The 27,510-nt window shown below is 38.8% G+C and overlaps 1 protein-coding gene across 2 annotated transcripts in view; it reads right to left on the reverse strand.

Moving 5' to 3' along the window:
• Positions 1-7,844: 7,844 nt before the first annotated feature.
• LOC141139450 (saxiphilin) overlaps positions 7,845-27,510 on the reverse strand; it is a 119,218-nt gene continuing 99,552 nt past the window's right edge. For both annotated transcript variants that reach the window (XM_073625544.1, XM_073625543.1), the window contains 9 exons: positions 25,130-25,278; positions 19,138-19,234; positions 16,431-16,472; positions 14,451-14,615; positions 12,727-12,877; positions 10,865-10,929; positions 9,774-9,958; positions 9,197-9,395; positions 7,845-8,003 (listed from right to left, as the gene is read on the reverse strand). In XM_073625544.1, coding sequence (XP_073481645.1) covers positions 7,969-8,003; positions 9,197-9,395; positions 9,774-9,958; positions 10,865-10,929; positions 12,727-12,877; positions 14,451-14,615; positions 16,431-16,472; positions 19,138-19,234; positions 25,130-25,278 — 1,088 coding nt within the window. In that variant the 3' untranslated portion in view covers positions 7,845-7,968. The remainder of the gene's footprint in view (positions 8,004-9,196; positions 9,396-9,773; positions 9,959-10,864; positions 10,930-12,726; positions 12,878-14,450; positions 14,616-16,430; positions 16,473-19,137; positions 19,235-25,129; positions 25,279-27,510) is intronic.

Genomic DNA, 27,510 nt, shown 5'->3' on the forward strand with positions numbered 1-27,510 from the left:
TAAGTGTTCTTGCATAGCAAGACCACTTACTGTTATCTCACATATATATTATTCTTATTATTATAGCCAAATTTACCACCCTAACTCCTCCCACAGTTTTTACACTACATAGACAAGTAATATACCGAAACGTGCGGATTGTTCCCGAATGGTGTGCTATTATTTTGTGGAACGTTTCGCCGAATGGTTCACGAAATATCGTCATTTTTGCGGTGAAATTGGTCCCATAGGAATGAATGGGGAAACTAGAGTGGGAGATGACAAAAGCTGGAAAATCAGAACATGATTTCTAAACTGCCGCCACTCCCTCATTTTCAAGCCCACCTACACAAATCTTATATCAAAACGTTCAGCTATCCCTGCTGCCACTAAACATGTCCACGGCTAAGCCATAGTCCTGATAGTTTTCACAATATGACCATTTGTTTGTAACTCACACCGTCCATTGACATTCATTGAAACTACACTCTAGCCCCCTCCAAATTTGAAGGGCAATTTCTAAACTGCGACTGTGCCTTTATTTTTAATATTTCAGAGACATACTATACATCAAAATCTAGGTCTGGGTCTTGTGATTCTCACAATATAAAGATCTTCGCTGTAGGATGTATAGTTTTTAAAATACGGCCATTTGTTTAGAGGTCATTTCAGGAAATTTTAGCCATTAATCAGAGTGTACTGTGTGTGTTTGTTTTGTTGCCATGGTTACCAAAGCTTCTGTTATACACAGGGGGGGAAGGTGGCTGGAGCATCTCAGCTCTGATTACAGAGCCCGGGGGAGGGGACAGACACACCATGTACTGATTTATAATAGAGGAATATGATGGGGCAGTTTTGATGGGGTAATTCTGATGGGGCAGTTTTGATGAAGTAGTATTTGGGAAGCATAAACAGGGCATTAGCGTTGCTAGGAAACAGTGGTTGTAAACACAAGATGCTGAGACACCCCAAATGCATGTGACTTCATCTGCTAGACTTGATAATGCTTGTAGACTCCTCCCACAGTTTTCACACTACAGAGACAAGTAATATACCGAAACGAGCGGATTGTTCCCGATTGGTGTGTTATTACTTTGTGGAATGTTTTGCCGAATGGTCCACGAAATGACGTTTTTGCGGCGAAATTGGTCCCATAGGAATGAATGGCGAAATGTTCAAAACTAGAGTGGGAAGTGACAAAAGCTGACAACCCCATGATCAGCCAAAACATTATGACCACCCCATGATCAGCCAAAACATTATGACCGCCCCATGTAAAAAAAAAAATATTTTTGAAAAAAAAAAAAAATTTTTGAAAAAAGTAAAAAAATAATTTTTGAAAAAAAAAAAATATTTTTGAAAAAAAAAAAATTATTTTTGAAAAAAAAAATATTTTTGAAAAAAAAATTTCTTTTAAAAAAAAAATTATTTTTGAAAAAAAAAATTACTTTAAAAAAAATAATAATTTCGAAAAAAAAATTATTTTTGAAATAAAAAAAATTCATTTTTGAAAAAAAAAATTACCTTTGAAAAAAAAAATTACTTTTGAAAAAAAAAATCATTTTTGAAGAAAAAAAAATCATTTTTGATTAAAAAAAATTCATTTTTGAAAAAAAAAATTACTTTTGAAAAAAATGTTCAGCTCTTTCAGCGAATGATGGAACTTTTTTACTACTATTTATACTTTTTAAAATATTAAGCTTTTTAACACTTTTCACAGTTACTCAAGCCACTCCACCCCACCCAGTTACTCCGCCCACTCCAGTTGTAGAGGCAAGAACACTTTCACAATTTCCCCAGAAATTGTACCTTTTCTAGTTCTTATTATTATAGCCAAATTTACCACCCTAACTCCTCCCACAGTTTTTACACTACATAGACAAGTAATATACCAAAACGTGCGGATTGTTCCCGAATGGTGTGCTATTACTTTGTGGAACGTTTCGCCGAATGGTTCACGAAATATCGTCGTTTTTGCGGCGAAATTGGTCCCATAGGAATGAATGGGGAAACTAGAGTGGGAGATGACAAAAGCTGGAAAATCAGAACATGATTTCTAAACTGCCGCCACTCCCTCATTTTCAAGCCCACCTACACAAATCTTATATCAAAACGTTCAGCTATCCCTGCTGCCACTAAACATGTCCACGGCTAAGCCATAGTCCTGATAGTTTTCACAATATGACCATTTGTTTGCAACTCACGCCGTCCATTGACATTCATTGAAACTACACTCTAGCCCCCTCCAAATTTGAAGGGCAATTTCTAAACTGCGACTGTGCCTTCATTTTTAATATTTCAGAGACATACTATACATCAAAATCTAGGTCTGGGTCTTGTGATTCTCACAATATAAAGATCTTCGCTGTAGGATGTATAGTTTTTAAAATACGGCCATTTGTTTAGAGGTCATTTCAGGAAATTTTAGCCATTAATCAGAGTGTACTGTTAGTGTTTGTTTTGTTGCCATGGTTACCAAAGCTTCTGTTATACACAGGGGGGAAGGTGGCTGGAGCATCTCAGCTGATTACAGAGCCCGGGGGAGGGGACAGACACACCATGTACTGATTTATAATAGAGGAATATGATGGGGCAGTTTTGATGGGGTAATTCTGATGGGGCAGTTTTGATGAAGCAGTATTTGGGAAGCATAAACAGGACATGAGCGTTGCTAGGAAACAGTGGTTGTAAACACAAGATGCTGAGACACTCCAAATGCATGTGACTTCATCTGCTAGACTTGATAATGCTTGTAGACTCCTCCCACAGTTTCTACACTACAGAGACAAGTAATATACCGAAACGTGCGGATTGTTCCCGATTGGTGTGCTATTACTTTGTGGAATGTTTTGCCGAATGGTCCACGAAATGACGTTTTTGCGGCGAAATTGGTCCCATAGGAATGAATGGCGAAATGTTCAAAACTAGAGTGGGAGGTGACAAAAGCTGACAACCCCATGATCAGCCAAAACATTATGACCACCCCATGATCAGCCAAAACATTATGACCGCCCCATGTAAAAAAAAAAATATTTTTGAAAAAAGTAAAAAAATAATTTTTGAAAAAAAAAAATCATTTTTGAAAAATAAAAAAAAATATTTTTGAAAAAAAAAATATTTTTGAAAAAAAAAATTATTTTTGAAAAAAAAAAATATTTTTGAAAAAAAAATTACTTTTAAAAAAAAAATTATTTTTGAAAAAAAAATATATTTGAAAAAAAAAATATTTTTGAAAAAAAAAATTATTTTTGAAAAAAAAATTACTTTAAAAAAAATAATAATTTCGAAAAAAAAATTATTTTTGAAATAAAAAAATTCATTTTTGAAAAAAAAAATTACCTTTGAAAAAAAAAATCATTTTTGAAGAAAAAAAAATCATTTTTGATTAAAAAAAATTCATTTTTGAAAAAAAAAATTACTTTTGAAAAAAATGTTCAGCTCTTTCAGCGAATGATGGAACTTTTTTACTACTATTTATACTTTTTAAAATATTAAGCTTTTTAACACTTTTCACAGTTACTCAAGCCACTCCACCCAGTTACTCCGCCCACTCCAGTTGTAGAGGCAAGAACACTTTTCACAATTTCCCCAGAAATTGTAGCTTTTCTAGTTCTTATTATTATAGCCAAATTTACCACCCTAACTCCTCCCACAGTTTTTACACTACATAGACAAGTAATATACCGAAACGTGCGGATTGTTCCCGAATGGTGTGCTATTACTTTGTGGAACGTTTCGCCGAATGGTTCACGAAATATCGTCGTTTTTGCGGCGAAATTGGTCCCATAGGAATGAATGGGGAAACTAGAGTGGGAGATGACAAAAGCTGGAAAATCAGAACATGATTTCTAAACTGCCGCCACTCCCTCATTTTCAAGCCCACCTACACAAATCTTATATCAAAACGTTCAGCTATCCCTGCTGCCACTAAACATGTCCACGGCTAAGCCATAGTCCTGATAGTTTTCACAATATGACCATTTGTTTGCAACTCACGCCGTCCATTGACATTCATTGAAACTACAGTCTAGCCCCCTCCAAATTTGAAGGGCAATTTCTAAACTGCGACTGTGCCTTCATTTTTAATATTTCAGAGACATACTATACATCAAAATCTAGGTCTGGGTCTTGTGATTCTCACAATATAAAGATCTTCGCTGTAGGATGTATAGTTTTTAAAATACGGCCATTTGTTTAGAGGTCATTTCAGGAAAGTTTAGCCATTAATCAGAGTGTACTGTTAGTGTTTGTTTTGTTGCCATGGTTACCAAAGCTTCTGTTATACACAGGGGGGAAGGTGGCTGGAGCATCTCAGCTGATTACAGAGCCCGGGGGAGGGGACAGACACACCATGTACTGATTTATAATAGAGGAATATGATGGGGCAGTTTTGATGGGGTAATTCTGATGGGGCAGTTTTGATGAAGCAGTATTTGGGAAGCATAAACAGGGCATGAGCGTTGCTAGGAAACAGTGGTTGTAAACACAAGATGCTGAGACACTCCAAATGCATGTGACTTCATCTGCTAGACTTGATAATGCTTGTAGACTCCTCCCACAGTTTTCACACTACAGAGACAAATAATATACCGAAACGAGCGGATTGTTCCCGATTGGTGTGTTATTACTTTGTGGAATGTTTCGCCGAATGGTCCACGAAATGACGTTTTTGCGGCGAAATTGGTCCCATAGGAATGAATGGCGAAATGTTCAAAACTAGAGTGGGAAGTGACAAAAGCTGACAACCCCATGATCAGCCAAAACATTATGACCACCCCATGATCAGCCAAAACATTATGACCGCCCCATGTAAAAAAAAAAATATTTTTGAAAAAAAAAAATTTTTTTTGAAAAAAGTAAAAAAATAATTTTTGAAAAAAAAAAATCATTTTTGAAAAAAAAAAATTATTTTTGAAAAAAAAAAATATTTTTGAAAAAAAAATTTCTTTTAAAAAAAAAATTATTTTTGAAAAAAAAATATTTTTGAAAAAAAAAAAATATTTTTGAAAAAAAAAAAATTATTTTTGAAAAAAAAATTACTTTAAAAAAAATAATAATTTCGAAAAAAAAATTATTTTTGAAATAAAAAAATTCATTTTTGAAAAAAAAAATTACCTTTGAAAAAAAAAATTACTTTTGAAAAAAAAAATCATTTTTGAAGAAAAAAAATTCATTTTTGAAAAAAAAAATTACTTTTGAAAAAAATGTTCAGCTCTTTCAGCGAATGATGGAACTTTTTTACTACTATTTATACTTTTTAAAATATTAAGCTTTTTAACACTTTTCACAGTTACTCAAGCCACTCCACCCCACCCAGTTACTCCGCCCACTCCAGTTGTAGAGGCAAGAACACTTTCACAATTTCCCCAGAAATTGTACCTTTTCTAGTTATCTATTATTATCTATTATCGTCAGAGTATTGCTACAGGCATAATCTGCACTATTTGTATAAGTATCCACCACCTCCTATTATCCTTCTGTAGTTTATAGACGCCCAGCCGCCCCTGTAACACTTCTATATTCTAGTACACAGTTGAGTAATACCTCTCACCGTGAGATTATTGCTACAGGCATAATCTGCACAATTCATACAACTTGTATAAGCATCCACTATTTTCCTCTATCTGTCTTTAGTGTATAGACGCCCGGCCGCCCTTGTAACACACACCTATACACTTATTCATAGTAAAGTAATATTCATCACTGTTTTATCATTGTTACAGACATAAATTAGTAATCGCTTATTCCTTTTTTTTTTTTTTTTATCCCCTTACAACAGATTTATTACTTTATTTGCATGTATACAGATGCCTGGCCGCCCCTGTAACACAGGTGTACAGCTCCCCAGCTGCCCTTGTAACACGGCTACATATTTATTTATTATTTATTCATTGTTAATTCAACATTAGATTTATGACCTTATTTGCATGTGTACAAACGCCCGGCTGCCTTTGTAACACGTGCACATAGATGCCTGGCTGCCCCGGTAACACATGTGTATATACGCCTGGCCGCCCTTGTAACACGGCTGTAGATTTATTCATTGTCAACTCAACATTAGACTTACGACCCTATTTGCATGTGTACAAACGCCCGGCCGCCTTTATAACACATTCATATAGACACCCGGCCGACCATGTAACACACCTGTATATTAATTCAATGTCAACCTTATGTTTGTATATTTATTTTATTTATTATTGTTAATTTAACCACTGCCATCTGTGCCCTGTACCCCTGTGTCAAATTCCTTCAGGACTTCATTGTATATAGCACTGACGTTAATAATCCATTTTGCGAGTGCACGGTCGTCTTGGCCGTCCTCATAATACATCTGTCACTTCCCTTATCATTGTGTATTTAGTATCTGCCCACACTCCTCCCCTTGCTCCTCCCCCTCACCATTTATAAGCTAGCTTGAGGAGTGTGGGCGTAGGTCTGACGAAGGAGCCGCACATGCTCCGAAACGCATTACCACCCCCTTCTCTACACTGACACCATCAGCCTTGTGTGTCCCGCAGTGAATACAGGCTTCCCTGCTGCCTCCTCTTTCCAACACGCATGAGAACGCTTTACAGCTGCTGGACGGCTCTACACTGCTCTCTACCACCGTGCTGAGGATGGGCACATGCCACAGATGAGGACTCCTGATTTTATCATGTCTTTTAACACTCAACAATCTTGTAAGTGCTTTTAACCCTTTGTGCACTCTATTAAATTTTACATACTGCACTTAGAGGCGCCTTTCTTTTCCTTTTTTATATCTTCAGAGTTGCTTCTCCTCTAACCAAAGTGCTGCCAGAAGTGCCATCTCATCACTATCATCCCTCTGACCAGCTACCCACCTCCACCAGAGCGCCCTTATCACCTCTCTGTTTTGTACGGCGCATGCCACACTGTAGGAGGAGTGAGGGCTGGCGGCCACGCTGCAGTGCTGTGTACGTGAGCTGCCTGGGCTGGACTGACTTCACTGCATCACTGAAGATAGTATCGTATATGAAGATAGTGAAGAAGGTGATGTCAGTGATTGTGAGTAACTGAGCTTCATAAATTCTGACACTAGCGATGATGAGTTCTTGGGGTTCCCATAAAACTAGAAGAGTACTTGAACCTTAAAGTCTCTCCTCATTTGAAGATGGAGAGTTATGAAGTAAATGAGTAGACATCAAACCTATATATGACAGTGATGATGGTTCTTAATGCCATTGTTGACTGCTGTTCACTTTACGTGGTTGAAATATTATTCTGTTATATTTTATTAAAAATTTTAGTACACCATTTGGATCAGAATATTCTTTTTTCTTGTTTTCCTCCTCTAAAACCTAGGTGCATCTTATGGCCAGGTGCGTCATATGGAGTGAAAAATATGGTACATAAATGAGTCCTGTCGAGTTATTTTTTATAGAAATAGTGGAGAAAGCTATATTCAAGTTCATATAATGGATGGCATCTGACCATTTCATTCCATATTGTTTGTGGTTGGCTGTAAAAGGATAGTGGGAGTACACAGCATACTTTCTGTTTTATTTAATATATTTAGTGGTCTAGGAGAGTATGGAGACTTACCAAACTGTACTGGAGCAGGAGTATATAGGAGACATGTGATGCCATTTTATCACATTATTACCCCAACAGTTTTACTTTGATGTATACATTTGATTGTTTCTGCATCTAATGTGAATTTCTGTGATATCTGAAACTGTTCATTAAAAAAATGGTGCCCTGGGAGATGTATAACTGGTTGACATGCATAATGAAGGGCCAGTGCAGGCATTTCATGACCTGAAAAATCTCTATTTATGGTGGAAAGGTATGAGTTTATCCCAGCATAATTTATTAGTACATCACAAACACCACAAATGCAATTTGCATGGTAGGCTAAATATTTATTTAAAAACAAAAAGAAAACAGAAGTGATATATGGATTAAAAAGAAGATCAACGTGCCAACCAGGCAGAAAGTTATAGCACAAATGTTTGCTAGATCTTCTTAACAGTGTTTAATTGTGCAGGCAGATATCAGTTCTGTGAAAAGAAAAAAAAAGAAAAACAGTGATGAAATTCTAAAACTCTAGCAACGATAAAATATGAGCTGAAAGACACTAATATTTCTAGTTTTCATTAATAATATTCATGTATTAATACCTAAGCTCTTAGCGATGTGCTAAATATTCAATATATGAGTGACTACATATGCAATGCATGCAGTAACATATGTTTTTTTGTAATATATTGGCTGGTCAGGTATTAATTGGTAGATGACAGTAATATTTAAAATACAATTTCAAACTGAAAAACCTTACATACAGCAAAATGTATTTAATATAACAGAACACGTTCAGATGACTAATACTACTGGCTCTGCCACGTCCTGGATGAAAAAGAGCCTTTACAGACTATTAAACATGTTCAAATTTTTTGGTATTACAGCAGATCCTGCTGAAAATATATCCCCTTGTTCAGCGTATTATTTTAGAGTTAGACTTTTCATAAATGGGCAATTCTGTAATATCACTAATTTTATTTTCATACCATACTGCAAAACAACTTCGTGCACACAAAAAAAGTATGCCATGATATGATGACAATAGTAATTTTAGAGCTAATATTCTCTCTGCCAGCCCCACAAAAAAAAACAACACAGTTTCCCCCAAACATGCCAAACATGTATGATCCAACTTTTGTTGTGACATCCAGGCAACGCTAAACCTATTTTGCATGCAAAATAAAACATTTAATGCCGGAAGTTTGTGGATGTATATAGTTTTGATGTCTACTGATTCACTTCATAACTCTCCATCTTCTAGTGGGAAGATATTTTCTGTTCAGTTATGAGAACCAGAGGGACCAGAGTTTAATTTTTAAATGTAGCTTTGGCTATTTCATTCTTGCTTTGTACATTTAAGGAAACAGGAATTGAAAATCCCTAAATACTAAAACAGACCATTTCATATTGACGACGCTGTGGGATAGAGCCAGAAACTTCAATGCTGAGTCTCCAAGGAAAATTAGAAGACAATGAAGGATCAAACCTCCTTCCACCAACTCAAAACTGGTATAACAGTCCTCCTCAGTAGACTTCAAATTGTGTAAGTTACATATGGTTTCTTCAATACTGACCTCAGTTAGTTGTAATTTACCAATAAACTTCATGAATTACAAAGAAAACAGTTCATTATATAGGTTATCTTTAGTGAGAGTTAAAAAAACGAAAATACCTGATGACATGGCAGATCTGCTCGCACCATACACTGTAGTGTAGTAGGGTTTCCCAAAGTAATCCTCCATAATGTCTTTTGGTTGTCTATCAAATGTAATCAGGCACTGAGTGTTGTCATTGAAGAGGAGGTTGTTGCCTTTATTTGAAGAAAACAACTGGAACATATCTTTTTCAAATCCCTTCCGTCCATACAGTGACTGAAAAAGTACATAACAGTGCAAATGAACCAACTAACTCTGTTAACATGCATATAGTATATTAAATGTAACGTACACTGAACTCAACCAGCCTATTCCATCAGTAGTCAAAAAAATTAAAAAAAAAAAAACAGGAAAAAAAACACCTGTCCCTACCTGAAAAATTGTCTTATTTGAGTGGTCACAATTACTCTCTTCACCATCTCTCTTGAGAAGACAGGGGGACATGGTTCTACAGTGTTTCCTTACCGCTAGTATAGTACTGTAAGGATGCAAGCCCATGGTGACTAGCTAATTGAGGTGAGGGTATCATATATACTGATAAGATCCCCTGCAATTTATGTACATTCAAATGAAAAGCAGCAAAAAACTATTTACCTGTTGATTAGCAACAATTCTTACAACATCACTGATGCTCTCTTCCCGGGTGACAATGGCGGGAGGTGGGATGCCTGAAAGTTTGCAGCTCTTGTAATTACTGACAGGGGCACGTGAGCCATCCAAACATAATAGTTCAAAATCTTCTGATTTCAAATTTTTTGCCCACACTGCTGGATTTTTACCTGCAAGGTACAATTCCTTTCTTCAGTGAAACACTTAAAGCCAAACAGCTCACAGGTTCTGAATTTTAACTCAAATCCCATTGAAATGAATTGGAGCCAAATCTTTAAAATCAATTTTGAGCATTTCCAAGGCTAATAGGCAAATGATTACATGTAGCAATGAAAAAAAAAAATGTTAAAATACCATTTTGCAGGGAGTGTAGTAATGTCTGAAGTGAAACATTCAAAATGCCCAATTCCTTTCAAAAAACATTTTACAAAAGAAAGGAAGCCGGCTGAGAAATGTAAGTTACTGGCAAATGTTTTTTTCGCTAAAGAGTCATACCTATCCCTAATCCAAGCATACAGCAAGGTGGCACAAGAATGCGCCATGCCCCCCCCCCCCCGCACCATACAAGTCCACATAAATGACACATAATTTTAGGCAGGTGCCATCAGAATGCATTATTCAACAGCTTCTTAGAGGTTTATGGATTGCAGTAAACAAATCTCTATATATGAGGTCTTGGCTCTTCCCATTTGCCCATCCTTAGAAGTCTTATTGCTCTGTATGTATAATTATTAATTTAATGAGACAGAGCTAGAGGTATAAGAAGCCACTTAAGTGAATCTACATACTGAAACATTCTAACCCATGGTATAATTTTAAGGATTTTTCCTTAAAGAAAAAGAAGCAATATTTTCATCACTCAGGTTTGGGCTTAGGATTTATACTACTTATATATATATATAAATATATTTTGGAAAGCTATACTGTAAGTTTTTAGTACGTTAGACTTTTTTCAATATATCTTGCTATGACTGAGCAACATATCCAAAAGCAAATTTAATTAGGAAACTTTACCGACTAAATTTTTACTTGGAATTAGACTGTGGTGAATGATTGGTATCAAATTATTTGCTTACCATCTGTGTTTTCAAATACAACAGTGTGAGGCACAAATGCCACATCTCCTTTTTCCACCAGACATCTAAAACAGAATCAAAGCAATATAAAATAAAATTATAATATCAAAAGTATTTTATGTCATAAACCAGTCCTACTCCACTTGATCACACAGTATAAACAGAAATCCCTTCTTCTCGCCAGCCATACAAATAAACACTGTACCTTTCAAATCAGGTTTCAAAAGACTGATCTGCTTGTCTATACCTTGCCCATCATATTGTACAGAATGTACGCAGCCCATTATGATGTACAGAATGTACCCAGCCCATCATATTGTACAGAATGTTCTCTGCCCATCATATTGTACAGAATGTACGCAGCCCATTATGATGTACAGAATGTACCCAGCCCATCATATGGTACAGAATGTTCTCTGCCCATCATATTGTACAGCATGTACTCTGCCCATCATCATGTACAGAATGTACCCAGCCCATGATATTTTACAGAATGTTCTCTGCCCATCATATTGTACATAATGTACCATGCCGATCATGATGTACAGAATGTACCCAGCCTATCATATTGTAAAGAATGTACCCAGCCCATCATATTGTACAGCATGTATTCTGACCATCATGATGTACAGCATATACCCAGCCCATCATATTGTACAGAATGTTCTCTGCCCATCATATTGTACAGCATGTATTCTGCCAATCATGATGTACAGAATGTACCCAGCCCATCATATTTTACGGAGTGTTCTCTGCCCATCATATTGTACATAATGTAACATGCTGATCATGATGTACAGAATGTACCCAGCCCATCATATTGTACAGAATGTACCCAGCCCATCATATTGTACAGAATGTACTCTGCCCATCATATTGTACAGAATGTACTCTGCCCATCAAGATGTACAGAATGTACTCTGCCCATCAAGATGTACAGAATGTACCCAGCCTATCATATTGTACAGAATGTCCTTTGCCAATCATATTGTACAGAATGTACCCTGCCTATCAGAATGTACAGAATGTACCCAGCCTATCATATTGTACAGAATGTTCTCTGCCCATCATGATGTACAGAATGTACCCTGCTGTTCATGATGTACAGAATGTACCCAGCATAGCATGCATAATGTACTTTCCTTATATCAAATGAAGACTTGGCATTGCACTGTACAAACAACAAACACACTGTACAAATAATCTGTTTCTCACATGGTTGGGATTAAGGGCAAGCCATAGAGGATCCAATCCCTGTTATTGATATGGGAATGCCTCCCATGGAGATATTGTGTTCTGCCAGCAGGGGTCTTCCCAGCTGGCAGAACACTATGATTGTTGCTAGTGGCTATATCCGCTGAACCCAATGAGTACTGCTTGCGGCTATATCCACTGGACACAATGATTACAGCTAGCAGCTATATCCAGAAACCCAGTGATTACTGCTAGTGGCTTTATCCACCAAACACAATGATTACTACTTGCGGCTATATCCGCTGGACACAATGATTACTGCTAGCGGCTATATCTGCCGAAAACAATGATTACTGCTTATGGCTATATCCACCAAACACAATGATTACTGCTTGCAGCTATATCTGCCAAATACAATGATTACTGCTAGTGGCTATATCACATGTAAAAAAACCAAACAGGCTGGTTGTACCCAAGTCGATCGATTGATCAACTTGGGTACAATCAGCCTGCCCATAGATCGATCGAGTCTCAGTCGGTCACTGTTGAACCAGCCAAGATTTGATCCATCTATGTTCATCTTAAGACTGAGGGAAGCTGCCAACTGAATAGAGCATCAGTGTGTCCTAAAACATTGGTATTTCTGCACAAATATTAATTTATTTTACCTAAAGGCACCTTGGTTTCCATAATAGGCCTCCTTATCACTGAGAGAACATTTTGTATTGGCCGCGGAATTCTTGGGGTCACCAATGCACAGTTTACAGAGGTTGGATTTAGTATCTGATCCAGGAGCACAGCTCTCACCGAAGAAGGAATCTGTCCAGGATTAACACAATATAAAAGTCATAAACCAAATAAGTCAGTCAGTTCATAAACTTAACAATGCACTCTGGCTGTGATGAGTGCTGATAATACCAATGTTTCTGCCTCTACCTAAGCTTCTAACGTGCAGTATATAAATCTTAAATATCTTTCAGCTATAACCGGGGCATGGACGAGTTGGATATGATGTACTGGCTCTTTAGCACACTGAGCATCTGTAGAACAGGACTTCTGTGGCCTTGTGTATTTATGTGGTCACTGAACCCCTTGTTGAAGCCTAACATCCTTATAATTTACATGTACATCATCCCCTGTCTATTCTTTATAGGCAGGAAGTTAAAACTTAGTTAAAATCTTTTTTGGTAGACTGACATACTGCATATGGGGGAATAATTGATGCTTTTTTGATTCATAGAGGAATTTTGCACATTTATGGCATGTAAATTGTAGGAGTATGAATTATTTTTTTCAAGTTCATATTTAGACCCTGTGGCATTTCATTTGTACCATCATTATGAATTGACTGACTCCTGTCAGAGGCATGGGAACTGCAGTCTGAGCAGACCACTGAAACCATCTCTTTTATGGACTACACACCTTTCAGTGGGTTCAACAATAAACCTGGGGAATGGGGAGGTACATAATACCTGCAGAGTGTTTGCCTCTAAACATTTCTTCTATCTGGACCTGCCTGGATAAGCTATAATGACATCTTCCCAGGGGACATCTGTGTTATCTGTGTATGACACATGCCCTGGGTGCCACTTAAAGGGGATACCGCACCACCCAGCAATAGGGATGATAAGGGTCACCAATGGGAGATACAAGCAACCCTGTACTGGGGCTGGGTCCCGTTGGGTCAGGGCAGAAGCAGGCAAAACAAAGGATAGCTGTCTGTTAGGAAGAAGACAGCTAATTATGTGACAGGAGCCAGGCTGCGACTATGCCATGTAACCTGCTGCTGTACCCATGGAAGTTTGAGCTAAGTTAGAGTGCTGGAAGAACACTGGGGTTCTTGATATGAGGGTGGAGGACTCTCATATGGGGAGAGGGGACTGTAACGTGAGAGGGCTATGATCTGAGGTAGGAGGGCTAGAATGTGAGGGTGAAGGATTCTGATGTGAGTGGGGGGACTCTGAGGTACGCAGGACAAAGTACGTAAGGTGTGGTGATAATTTGCATGTAGTGCTATCATTTGTTAAATAAAAGATTAAAATTAATTTTATTTGCATTTTTGAGTTGATATTATGGTATAGTTATCTTAAATTTTTGCGGCAGATGTTTGCACAGGGGCTCAATTTCAGGGCTTGCTATAGGTTGCTATTTTCCATAGATATGGTCCTCTGTAAAATGGTCAATCATTTTCACTTGGCTTTTATAAATTTTGAGGAAATGGTTAGATTTCGTTTCACTTTTTTTCAGAGGTATTTAGCAATTAATATCAATATTTTTATCTAATTGCTACATTGTTTCTTTTATTGTAACTCCTCTGTGCAGTCACAGATGGAGACAGGTTTAGATGGGTCACATGTTTAGAAGACAAAGCCAGTGGCTGAGCTGTACTCACCAATATCAGAATTGTCATTCTGCCTTCTAATAAGACTAACAGGGATAACCCAGCCAGAAATATCACCAACACCAGTATGGCAGGACTTCTTGCCTTTAATGTTGTTCCAGTTGATGTCTTTGTTGCTTTTTTTTACCAAGGCTACAGCACGCAGTGTCCCAAAATCTAAACCAAAAGGAATAATAAAAATGATACTGTGTCATACGTGTACCTAGATTAAATGTTGAGTGTAAGTATAAAATAAATATACCCTTGATGTTTACTAGCAGTTAACAGTTAAACACCTTTAACATTGTATCCAGGATTGCAGTAGTTACAGATACGTTTACCTGTTTGGAAGCTTTGCCCCTTACCTGTGGCACAAGGTGAGTAAATGTATTTGTGAGTGAGTAACTCCGGCTCTACCAAGTGTGCTCAAATGATGTAAATTATCACAGAAAAAACAAATCAAATCAAAATACTGCTAATACATAGGAAATCACTGGGTTGCTGCATGCACAAAATTGTGTTCAACCAATTCATAAGTGTCAAAATAAAATATGTGCTGCGCTACCAATCTTTAAACACTAAAATCTGTCACAACATACTAAAAAGTTCCATCATGGCCCACAAATAAATGTAAAAAAGAATTTATATTGATATAAGATTTTACATTTTTTTAATTTTTTTTATTTGTGGGCCATGACGGAACTTTTTAGTATGTTGTGACCAGCGGCAGTCGATCCATAAGGGGCGCAGGGGTGCCACCCGCCTAATCTCTATGAGCCCGCCCCAATCTCCATGTGGGGCGCCGGAAGCATATATTTCTAAAGGTTTTTTTTTTGAAGGACATGATTAAAGCCTTTGGCTCTAGTTGGCTTCAAAAAGGTTGAGAGCACCCACTTGAGACATTAGCGAATTAACATTCGCTATTGTCTTCCTGCTTCTCCTCCCGGCCAATCAAGACAGGAAGAGTAAGACCGGATTGGCCAGGAGGAGAAGCGACCAGATTGGCAGGAACAAGAAGCCGGCAAGCCGCCCGTGACCTGGGTGGGGTAAGTGCGGGGCTGGCAGGCTTGCGAGCTGGTGGGCGAACTGGTGAGTAGGTGGGGTGGGGGGGTTTGTTTACCACCACCCCCTCACCCTCAAAAAATGAAGCACCAGCCGCCACTAGTTGTGACACATTTTAGTGTTTGAGTAAATATATTGCCTGCAATGCTGAGCTGCAGTGACCACTTAGGGGAAGACCATGAACAATGCTCAGCTATGGAATATCTTTAACGTTGGAGGCTAAGTTTGCTAATTAAATAAACAATTTACCTAACTTAATTCTAAAGAATTGTGAGTGCAAAATTCAGTTACTGGTGGAGGTGTAAGGATAAAGCATCGTAGAGCCAAAATCCAGCAAAGATTAACATATGGTGACATGGCGCATCTGAAAGCATTTGCCTTACCAGAATGTTTGAGTTTGTCAGGGTCACAAAGCTATTGTAGCCCGTAGCTACTACTTTTTTGTTACCTTTTAAAAATGTTCCCACGTCTTCTCTCCTTACCCCTTTTTATACTTTCTACATCCCCTATCTATGCCAATATTTATTATTATTATTACAAAGGATTTATATAATGCCAACAGTTTGCGCAGCACTTTACGACATGAGGGCAGACAGTACAATTATAATAACATTCAATACAGAAGGAATTAGAAGGCCCTGCTCACTAGAGCTTACAATCTAGGAGGGAGGGTCAAGTGATACAAAAGGTAATAACTGTGGGGGATGAATTGATGGAGAAAATCAAAGTACAATAAACTAAGTTTTACAAATATACAGTATGGAGTGAGTTTCCCAGTGTGGTATCCAAGTATATAAAGGCCAGTACACAATATAATTACAGTGGAAGTATAAACTTTTGGGCAATTATGAAGCAAAGAAAACTATTATTAACAATGAATAACACACACAGCCTTTTGAATTGAAGAGCACATGACATTTTAATTAATACCTGTGTATGGGGATCCAGGGGTTTTACAGGGACCAAAATCATCTGCAAAAGCAAGAACACACTACATCAGACTGAAGGGCAATGTACAAATGCATAACTAGAAATTATACAGTCTAAAGGAGGAGTCGCCAAATTTTCAGTTTAAGGGTCATGGTGTATATTTTACATAGATTTGTGGGCTGAAAAAAAATCAGTATTATAAATGAATCAAATAAATTTTAAATGAATGAATAAATACGCTCCAAGAAAATAACTTCACATCAGAATCCCCCCATCACATCAGAAGTTCCCCCTTTCACATTATTCGTCCCTTCACATCAAAAGCCCTCTAGCACATCAGAGTTCTTCCATCTGTATCAGAGTCCCCCTTTCACATCGCAGCCCTTTCTGCATCAGAGTCCCCCATCACATGAGAGGTGCTCCTTTAAGTCTCACATTAAAGTCGCCACATCAAATCAAAAGTTCCCCTTTTCACATCAGTAGGGACATCGAACATCGGGTGTTCGCCCGTTCAGGTGTTCGGGTGTTCCCCCAAATTCGAGCGCCCACGGAATGCCCAATAATAAACTGTGAGACCATCAATGCACTGCGAGATCGCAGTGCATTGACGGCAGCTGATTGTCCAAAACATGCACCTGACCTGCATTCTTTGGCCAATCACAACGCGCTCTGCTGTGAGAGCCATGATTGGCCAAAGGCAGGGTGCCTTTGGCCAGTCATGGCTCAGGGGGCTGAGTCCACATCCCACACTATGTAAGCTTACATAGCGGCCGTACATAGTGTAATAAATGAGAGCAGCAAAATGACATGTCTAAAGGAAAAAAAAAATTAAAACTTCTCGTGGCTGTAATGTATTGTCGGATCCGAGCAATACAGATAAAATAATTGAAAAAAAATGGCGTGAGTCCCCCCCCCCCAGTCCATACCAGGCCCTTCAGGTCTAGTATGGATATTAAGGGGAACCCGCGCCAGAATTTAAAAAAAAATGGCATAGGAGCCCCCCCAAAATCCATACCAGGCCCTTCAGGTCTGGTATGGATTTTAAGGGGAACCCCGTGCCAAAATTTTTAAAAATAGCATGGGGGTCCCTCCCAAAATCCATACCAGACCCTTATATGAGCATGCAACCTGGCAGGCCACAAGAAAAGGGAAGGGACGAGAGAGCCCCCCCTCCTGAACCATACCAGGCCACAAGCCCTCAACATTGTGAGGGTGCTTTGGGGTCCCCCCAAAACACCTTGTCCCCATTTTGATGGGGACAACGGCCTTTTCCCACAACCCTTGCCCGGTGGTGTGGGGGTCTGGGGGCAGGGGGCTTATCGGAATCTGAAAGCCCCCTTTAAAAAGGGGTCACCAGATCCCGGCCCCCCCCTATGAGAATGGGTAGGGGTACATTGTACCCCTACATATTCACCAAAAATTTTTTAAAAAAGTAAAAATGACAGGAGACAGTTTTGGACAAGTCCTTTATTAAAAAAAAAGTGTCCCGCGATGTCCTTCTATCTTCAATCACAGTGCCGATGACCAAAAAACCCCCAAAAAACGGAAATACTCTGCCTCCATGGGAGGTGTCCTGCCGACTGCAGCCTTTTCACAATGACAGCTTTTATATAGCTGAGGGCGGGGCTACCTGGTGATGTAAATGAGTGACTCCACCCCCTCTGACATCACATGACATCAGAAGGGGATGGGGTCATGCCATTTTTTTATTTTGGCGCGGGGTTTCCCTTAAAATCCATACCAGACCTGAAGGGCCTGGTATGGATTTTGGGGGAACCCACACGCCATTTTATTTTAGTTTTGGCATGGGGTTCCCCTTAATATTCATACCAGACCCAAAGGGACCCGGGTCCCCAAACACTTTTTATGGCAATAACTTGCATATAAGCCTTTAAAATGAGCACTTTTGATTTTTCACGTTCGTGTCCCATAGGCTTTAATGGTGTTCGCACAAATGTTTTGCCTGTTCGCATGTTCTGCTGAGAACAGAACCAGAGGGTGCTTGGCTCATCCCTACACATCAAAGTCCCCCCTTAAAGGGGTTGTAAACCCTTGTGTTTTTTCACCTTAATGCATCCTATGAAGGGGGCAGTGACCGGCCCCCTAGCCCCCCGTTTTACTCACCTGACTCCCTTCGATCCCTCGGTGGAGACGCGCTATACCTCTCTGCCTGGGGTTCTCGGCTCTTGGTTGGATAGATTGATAGCAGTGCAGCCATTGGCTCCCGTTTCTGTCAATCAAATCCAATGACGTGGGTGCCGGGAGGGGCGGGGCCGAGTCCTACATTCTGTGTCTTTGGACGCAAATGCTGGAAATGGGAGCGCGCCCGCTAAAATAGCCCAGCCGGAGAGCGCTTCTCCTAGGGGGTTATACAATGCGGTGAGGAGCTGATAGCGCTGCCGGGGGACCCCAGAAGAGGATGATCAGAGCCACTCTATGCAAAATGAACTGCACAGTGGAGGTAAGTATGATATGTTTGTTATTAAAAAAAAAAAAAAAAACAAAGCTTTACAATCACTTTAATGCTAGAATTAGAGCCCTCCTTTGCACCCCAAGCTCTCCCTTGCTCATTAGAATTACCTCTTTACATTAAAGCCCCCCCCCTTCACATACAGGACAATAATTGTATAATGTTTGTCAATACTGACATCATAATGATGTGGTAGTATATTTTTTAAACACTTAACTTTTGCTCTTAGCCTCTTACCTTTATTGTGGTATTCTTCTACTGCTGGCAGCAGTCCGCACATCAAAGCCTCATACATGTATTGTACCTCAAGTTTCACTGCATCAGCTTCACCTTTCTAAAGAAACAAGAGACAATAAATTAGGACAGGGGTCTTCAAACTGTGGCCCTCCAGGTGTTCAGGAACTACAATTCCCATCATGCCTAGTCATGTCTGTGAATGTCAGAGTTTTACAATGCCTCATGGGATGTGTAGTTCTGCAACAGCTGGAGGGCCTTAGTTTGAGGATCCCTGAATTAGGACAACACACACCTAAACCTGGGACAACTTCAGGTCCACTTATCTGGAATTTTATATGCAATTTTATATCATTTTATATAACGCAATGCAAGCAATTTTTGAAAGCTCCCCACAGGGCTTCTAGGTGTGACTGCAGAATCTTGTCACGATTCTATGATGTGCAAATTCCCTCTTTAAACTCTTGAAGCTTCATGCACACTAGTGTTTTTTTAAGCTCCTAGAAGCTAATATGAGCATCCTATGCGTCCACGCACACTATTTTACACTGGAAGCTTTTTTCAAGTTTCAGCGTTTAGGAGCAGAAAAAAAAGTTTTTGTAGAGTTTTTGGGAGCGTTTTCCTGGCAGCCAAACGCTTCTAAATGCTACTAAAGTGCTCCTAACAGCTTTTTCTCCAGCATTTTCTTCCTTTTATGCGCTGTAAAAATCCTAATAAAACGCTAACGTTCCTAAAAGCGTCTAAAAGCTACTAAAACGCTACTACAAGCCGGCCCAAAAAACGCTATTATCAGTATTTTTCATTCAGCGTTTCTTTCTAGCATTTTTTTAACTTAAAAAAACGTAAGTGTGTAGTGTGCATGGATCCTTCAATTATAGAGGGCAGTGTTCAGAACCAGGGAACACGCTGGTCAACAAAGTTTGAGTTCAGTGATTTTCAGAGTAAAGTCAGTATATGCGCATACAGTATCAAGGCAGCTGGATACAAAAGATTAGTGCGAAGAAAAAAAAAATTGCGTTTGTCTGCGTCTTCTGAAAAAATGTAAATGCAACGTTTTTAGGTTTGACTGGAATGTTCCTTTAACCCCTTCCTGCCCAGCACTGGCGTCCCTTTAAGTGGGGGGTGGGGCAGACCTCCTGACCATGTGACCACTGTGATGAGGCCTGGTTCACACTAATGAGATTTCAGATGGGATTCCTGTCTCATAGCTTTGCATGAAAATGGAAATGACATTAATTTTTATGGTGTCCGTTCACATCAATGCAGCACAGTGCAGCAAATTTTTGGAAAAGGTACATTTACTATTTTGGAGCGGTCGGTTGCAGCGTGATTTTGGCCCCATTGACCCCATGGGAACTGCGTCAAAAAAACATGTGAAAAACATATGTACATGTGTTTTTGCCAGCGTTTTGTGTTGGTTGTTAAGAACCGTCACTGTCACAATACTTAGATCGCACTGAAAATCGGATCATGCTGAAGCTGCACTAGTGTGAACCTAGCCTAACAGAGCACTCAGTGAGTCCACCCTTTTGCAAGAAAAGAGCAAGTGGATAGTTTATCCACTTGACATGTTGATTACCTAAATGATTTAACAAGATTAAAGGAAAAAAAACACGGCTTTTGCCACAGCAGTGAATCAGTATTTAGCTTTCATGTTTTAAAGCAGAACTTCAGCCAAAAGTGGAAGTTCTGCTCTTCCTCCTCCTTCCCCCTCTTCTGCCATATTTGGAAGACTTTTTTTGAAGGGAGCAGGTACTTAAAGTGGAGTTCCACCCACTTTTACAACTCTTCAGCATCCCTCACTAAACTGTGCACTGTAAATGAATTGGATATTTTTTTATTTTTTTTCTCAGCACCTACTGTATATCTGCTGTATTCATTTTTCACTTCCTCCTCCCTGGCCGCGGCCCATCGCATCATTTCCTGTTTGCAATGCCTTCTGGGAGGCAACTTCCTCTGACACAGCCGTTGCTATGGAAACCTGACCTGAAACCTATTACACTGCTTGTGCTGCACTGAGCATGTGCGAGATCTGCAAGGATGAGATCCAGGAAGAAATACAGTCTGGCTTCAGATGCCCGGACTTAAGATGGCCACGGCCTGCTGTAAGTTTATAAAATAACAAACTACTGCTATAAACTAACAAAACAGACCTTAGTTTACAGACTAACTTTACTAGAATACATTAAGCTTGTGTATTATAGGGGTATTTTTATTTAAAAAGTATAATTTCGGCCGGAACACCACTTTAAAGTGGAAGTAAACCCTCTTATCTAAATAGATAAGTCCACGCTTAGGACAGTATAAGAGCTGCTGCCTATCCCTAATTAGTACCCCTAGGGGTCTAATTGCAAAAATAGATAGGTAATATGGAGATATAAAAGGCGCTGCCCTCTGTGTTAATTAGTTAACGGTAAGGTTGTCATAAATTGCACGCTAAATTCAAATGACTATGGTATATAAGAACTCCATCACTGTATGCTGTATTGGAGAAGACCAGAAAAATAAAATAAAATAAACTGAAAACACCAGTGAAAAAAATATTAATGACTGCTTGATAAATATTAAAATTATGTCACCCCAGTGCGAGAATAGTGTCTGCCATGTAAAAATGTGCTAAATAAAGTAAAACTAATAGTTCTATAAGCTGTGCAGTTAATTAAATTGAAATTGACCCCAAAGTTCAAAAGTTTTGGGACAAAATGGCGCCAAAGGAAAAAAAAAATGTTTTTGTTTGTGCTTAATGAGAAAACATAAGTGAATAAGAGTGTCAGTGCAATATCTATTTTGCCACTCCCATATTCTGTACAAAATGTAAGATTGGGTAGTAACTAACCCCAAGGTTCAAAAATATTGTGACAGTGAGCGCCTGCTAAAAGTAAAATTTCTTATTTGTGTAAAAAACTTATATAAATCGCTCCCTGAGCATAAATTACAATAAATATACAATCCCAAAGTTATCATACATAAATGATTGTTTCCAGTCTCTTGTATTTTATAGCAGGAGATGATTCATTCGTAAAAAGGTTTTTTTATATATATATGTAGTCCATGTAAAGGAGATTTTAACCAGATGGAAAAACAAAATTCAGTGCATGTGCTGTTTATTTCACCCTTGAGGGCACACACCAGTGACTTCTGTGCGTTTTATTCAGGTAGTGACTTGAAGTGCTCACCCCCCAGTGCTCCCCCACTCACCAGATATAATCACCCCTACAGGGGTACCGAGCGACAGAGTGGGTGCCTTAGGGTAGTTGATGATCACTCCAGTTCTGCTGCCGTTCCTCTAATTTATGTGATCCTTACAAATGTTCCAGGGTAAGCTATGTGCTCCAAGATGACCAGGTTACTCCATTGTATACCACCTTTGTCTGTTAAACTCTCCGGAAATCCAGAGACAAGAGAAACACAAGGGGGCTTCCTTCGTGAAGTATGTCAAGTATTTATTGCACATATGCCAAAAAGTCCACAATAACAAGCCTCAAATAGAGAATATAGCAAAACCGGCACCGCTGTATGCAAGGATGGGACCAGAAGCAAGCTGTGAGCGTGCGTCCCACCTTGCGTTCCAGCCTCCACTTCCGGGTATGACGTGTGAGCGTGACTCCGCCTTACGCGTTTCGTCATAGGACGTTTTCAAAGACGGGGGTGAGCACTTCAAGTCACTACCTGAATAAAACACACAGAAGTCACTGGTGTGTGCCCTCAAGGGTGAAATAAACAGCACATGCATTGAATTTTGTTTTTCCATCTGGTTAAAATCTCTTTTACACGGACTACATATATATATAAAAAAACCTTTTTACGAATGAATCATCTCCTGCTATAAAATACAAGAGACTGGAAACAATCATTTATGTATGATAACTTTGGGATTGTATATTTATTGTAATTTATGCTCAGGGAGCGATTTATATAAGTTTTTTACACAAATAAGAAATTTCACTTTTAGCAGGCGCTCACTGTCACAATATTTTTGAACCTTGGGGTTAGTTACTGCCCAATCTTACATTTTGTACAGAATATGGGAGTGGCAAAATAGATATTGCACTGACACTCTTATTCACTTATGTTTTCTCATTAAGCACAAACAAAAACATTTTTTTTTTCCTTTGGCGCCATTTTGTCCCAAAACTTTTGAACTTTGGGGTCAATTTCAATTTAATTAACTGCACAGCTTATAGAACTATTAGTTTTACTTTATTTAGCACATTTTTACATGGCAGACACTATTCTCGCACTGGGGTGACATAATTTTAATATTTATCAAGCAGTCATTAATATTTTTTTCACTGGTGTTTTCAGTTTATTTTATTTTATTTTTCTGGTCTTCTCCAATACGGCATCCAGTGATGGAGTTCTTATATACCATAGTCATTTGAATTTAGCGTGCAATTTATGACATCCTTACGGTAAACCCTCTTATCGTTTTCAGCCAAGGAAGCTGCCATCTTGGCCTCTGTTTAATCTTCAACTGCCTTGATGCTGCACATGTGATCAGCTCTGACACCAGCCATTGGGTGGTTTGACAGTTTGGTTGAGAGCACATCCAATGTGACAGTTACATTCCCAGCATGTGCCAGAAATTTAACTTTTTTTAAACTGTTAAATCTATGGGTTTATTTCCTCTTTAACTCAATTACATGGTGGATTGATGGGATTAGCAGTTTACACAATAAATATAAGATTTTTTGTGCTTGCTTTTCATTTCATAGGAAATGACAAGGACACTGTATGTCAAAATCAACAGGTATTTTCTGTACTTGCTAAAATTTTCTCAGCCTGAAAAAATGAACTAATGCATCCACCATATTTAAGGACTAGTAAGCTGCAAAATTGTTTTTATGTTTAGGTAAACTTTAGGGGGGTATTTATCACAATTTTACATAGCTGTTAGTCCATCAAAACTTAAGATTAAAATTCATTCTGAGCGACAAGGGCAAAATTCAATGTTCTCAGGCTATATTTTCTGTGGAAAATACTATATTATGGCCACTAGATGGTGCTGAGGAGCATACTCATTCCCTATGATAGTCTGCGCCATACTGCACTATAGCCACTAAATTAGAAGTCTCAATGTAATAATATTTTCGACATTGCAAAGTTTTTGTTGATTTCATATAATCTGATTGGTTTATTGATGACATCTTTAATGAGGATGGGAAAAACCAAACATTTTGGACCTTTGCTAAACTAGGCTTTTATAAATGTCATAATTATAATGCTTATTGCAACTGATCAGATTTAACCTGTTAATACTCTGTGCAGAATTAAAAACTAAAAGAAGTGTTTCTTTTTAGTAATAATGATAGTAATCTTAGACACTATAAAACATTTAAAAAAACTCAAATATTCTTAAAGTAAACTCTGGGCTACACACTAACCCCTCTCAACCATGAATGTCATTCCTTTGTCTCCTCTTTGGGACACCTTTCTCCTAGCAGTATGCTATATGCTTTTTTTCCTTATTTTCTACTTATCTTTTACTGATGCTATGATAGTCTGGTTCCCCTTTTGTCAAGCGGTGGGCAGTCCTGGATGATGCAGGAAGCAGTACTGCTTTATGACATCAGCACTGCTCTCTGCTTTAATACAGTATGGGTATAGGACATCTTTGAAAAAAAACCTGGGCAACACAGACCCTATGATGAAAAAAACAGCATGGTAAATGACCATTAGATCCAGACATATAAACATCTGAAATCATATGCAAACCTCAACTTTTCCTGTGAAAGCTGAGCTTGGTTCTTCCCTGTCCCATCTTCCAATCCTTCCTATTGGTACTGTGATGGGCATCCAGAAGGTTTAGGGGGATAGAGCCGAATTCACATAATACATGAAAATGTGTATGTCCTGATATGCATACAGCATTAGCAGCCTATATCTCTGGATGTAGTGGTCATTTTAGAATGTTTTATTGAAAAATTTGCATTGTTTAAACTAGAGAAGATCTGCGCATAATTTTGTTAGTACCCGTATAGAATATTTAACTCACCAGAATCTGTTTAACACAACCCTTTGGACAGGATGCCTCTGTGCATGCAATGGCCCCACCGCTTACAGCTGACCAATCATCACACTTCATCTTTTCCAGTTTATTTATTGTACACCACCGCACTTTATTTTTGGATGGAAGATGTGCATCTAAGTAAAGACACCATTCTATTTACTATGTGACTTTAACAGTGCATTATTATACACATAATACATACAATAAGTGATAACAGGTAGCATGGTGAACTGTTAATTAGCACTGCGGATTTACAGTATTGGACCCTAGGTTAATTTTCCACCAGAATGCTTCCTATGTTTCTTTTATGTGGGTTGCCTCTGAATACTTCTGCTTCCCTTACTATTGAAAAATATACTGATAGGATCAGTTCCAGACTGATGTGTAGACAGAAGAGACATCCAACCTGGAAGCACCAGTAAGAGGGATTCATAGGTACTACATTTGGTTCCTTGAAGGGCCTAAGTTGGAGGAGAGCCAAGACCAGTCTGATGTGATTTCGGGAGACATGATTGCTCAATGTGCATAGTTCTCTTATTCTTTGCTGCTGTGACTGGTTTATTGTTTGCCTGTAAGTGTTTATATCAGCACATCATTAGATACAAGCACTCCATCTGTAGATATACTATTCATAGTTGTTGTTTTGGGCACATTGCAACAAAGGTAGGGCAAGTAGCAAGAAAGAGGTCAAGTGACCGAGTAAGCCTTTCAGTATATACTTTTTTAAATGAAGGCTGAAGCTTGCATACTGTAGATTTGCTGAGGGTCTGGAGGTCAACATTACTATATATTATGATTACTTTTATTCAGCAAGGCAGCAAGCAAACACAGTTTTCAATGTAGATGACTGTATACAGCAAGTCCATAGCATAAACAAAACATCTGTTCATCCAAGCTACAAACTAAACAGTTCTGATCCACAATCTTGCTTCCCACTGCCTCACATACCACTCCCCTTCCCACTCTGCTAAAACCTGTTGGAAGGCGATTTATTTTGCCAACATACACTGGATGCCTGGCAGTTCATCATAATTTTTTTTTCTGGATCCCTAACCTGTGTTCCTTATAACATTTATACGTTGCAGAACCAGAAACTTGTGACCCTTGCACTGTTCTCTTTGTTCCAAGCCATCCAGTGTAGTAGAGAATGGTCTGTAATCGTTTGGAATGATAATGTCTTAATATATTTAGTGCCCACTTCACCAGTAGGGATGAGCCGAACACCCCCCGGTTCGGTTCGCACCAGAACCCGCGAACGGACCGAAAGTTCGCACGAACGTTAGAACCCCATTGACGTCTATGGGACTCGAACGTTCGAAATCAAAAGTGCTCATTTTAAAGGCTAATTTGCATGGTATTGTCCTAAAAAGGGTTTGGGGACCCGGGTCCTACCCCAGGGGACATGTATCAATGCAAAAAAAACTTTTAAAAACGGCCGTTTTTTCGGGAGCAGTGATTTTAATGATGCTTAAAGTAAAAAAAAAAAAGTGAAATATTCCTTTAAATATCGTACCTGGGGGGTGTCTATAGTATGCCTGTAAAGTGACGCGTGTTTCCCATGTTTAGAACAGTCCCTGCACCAAATGTCATTTTTAAAGGAAAAAATCTCATTTAAAACTGCTTGCGGGTTTAATGTCATGTCGGGTCATGGCAATATGGATGAAAATCAGTGAGACAAACGGCATGGGTACCCCCCAGTCCATTACCAGGCCCTTTGGGTCTTGTATGGATATTAAGGGGAACCCCGCACCCAAATTAAAATAAGGAAAGGTGTGGGGCCACCAGGCCCTATATACTCTGAACAGCAGTATACAGGCGGTGCAAACAAGACAGGGACTGTAGGTTTGTTGTTAAGTAGAATCTGTTTGTAATTTTGAACATTTTTAACGTGTTTAGCTCCAGCCAAAAAATCTTTTCTAAGCTTTTTGGAAAACATAGGGAAGGGTTATCACCCCTGTGACATTTGTTTTGCTGTCTTTCCTCCTCTTCAGAAGATTTCACCTCACTTTTTTGTCCCAATGAAAAATGTTTTTTGAAAATTTGGGTTTTTTTGTGGAACAAGGATTGGAAAGCATCAGTGGAAAGGAGAAATTGTTTTCCCATATTAACTCTTACAGGAGAGAATTTCCCTTCCTAGGGGTAGATTTCATCTCACTTCCTGTTGTCTCCTTCCGTTTGCAAGTAGGAGTCGTTTGTAAGTTAGATGTTTGAAAGTAGGGTCCTGCCCTATATACTCAGCAGAAATTTGGGCCTTAGGTGTTGCTGTGGCCACAACACTGTAAGCCCTCACAGGGCCCTGCTGTGAAATATTAGATCAAGAATTGTAATTACATGCCCCTGTTGAACAGGAGCTGAAAAATTAGGCC

The sequence above is a fragment of the Aquarana catesbeiana genome, linkage group LG04, assembly GCF_042186555.1.
Source record: "Aquarana catesbeiana isolate 2022-GZ linkage group LG04, ASM4218655v1, whole genome shotgun sequence".
In the NCBI taxonomy this organism is placed as follows: domain Eukaryota; kingdom Metazoa; phylum Chordata; class Amphibia; order Anura; family Ranidae; genus Aquarana; species Aquarana catesbeiana.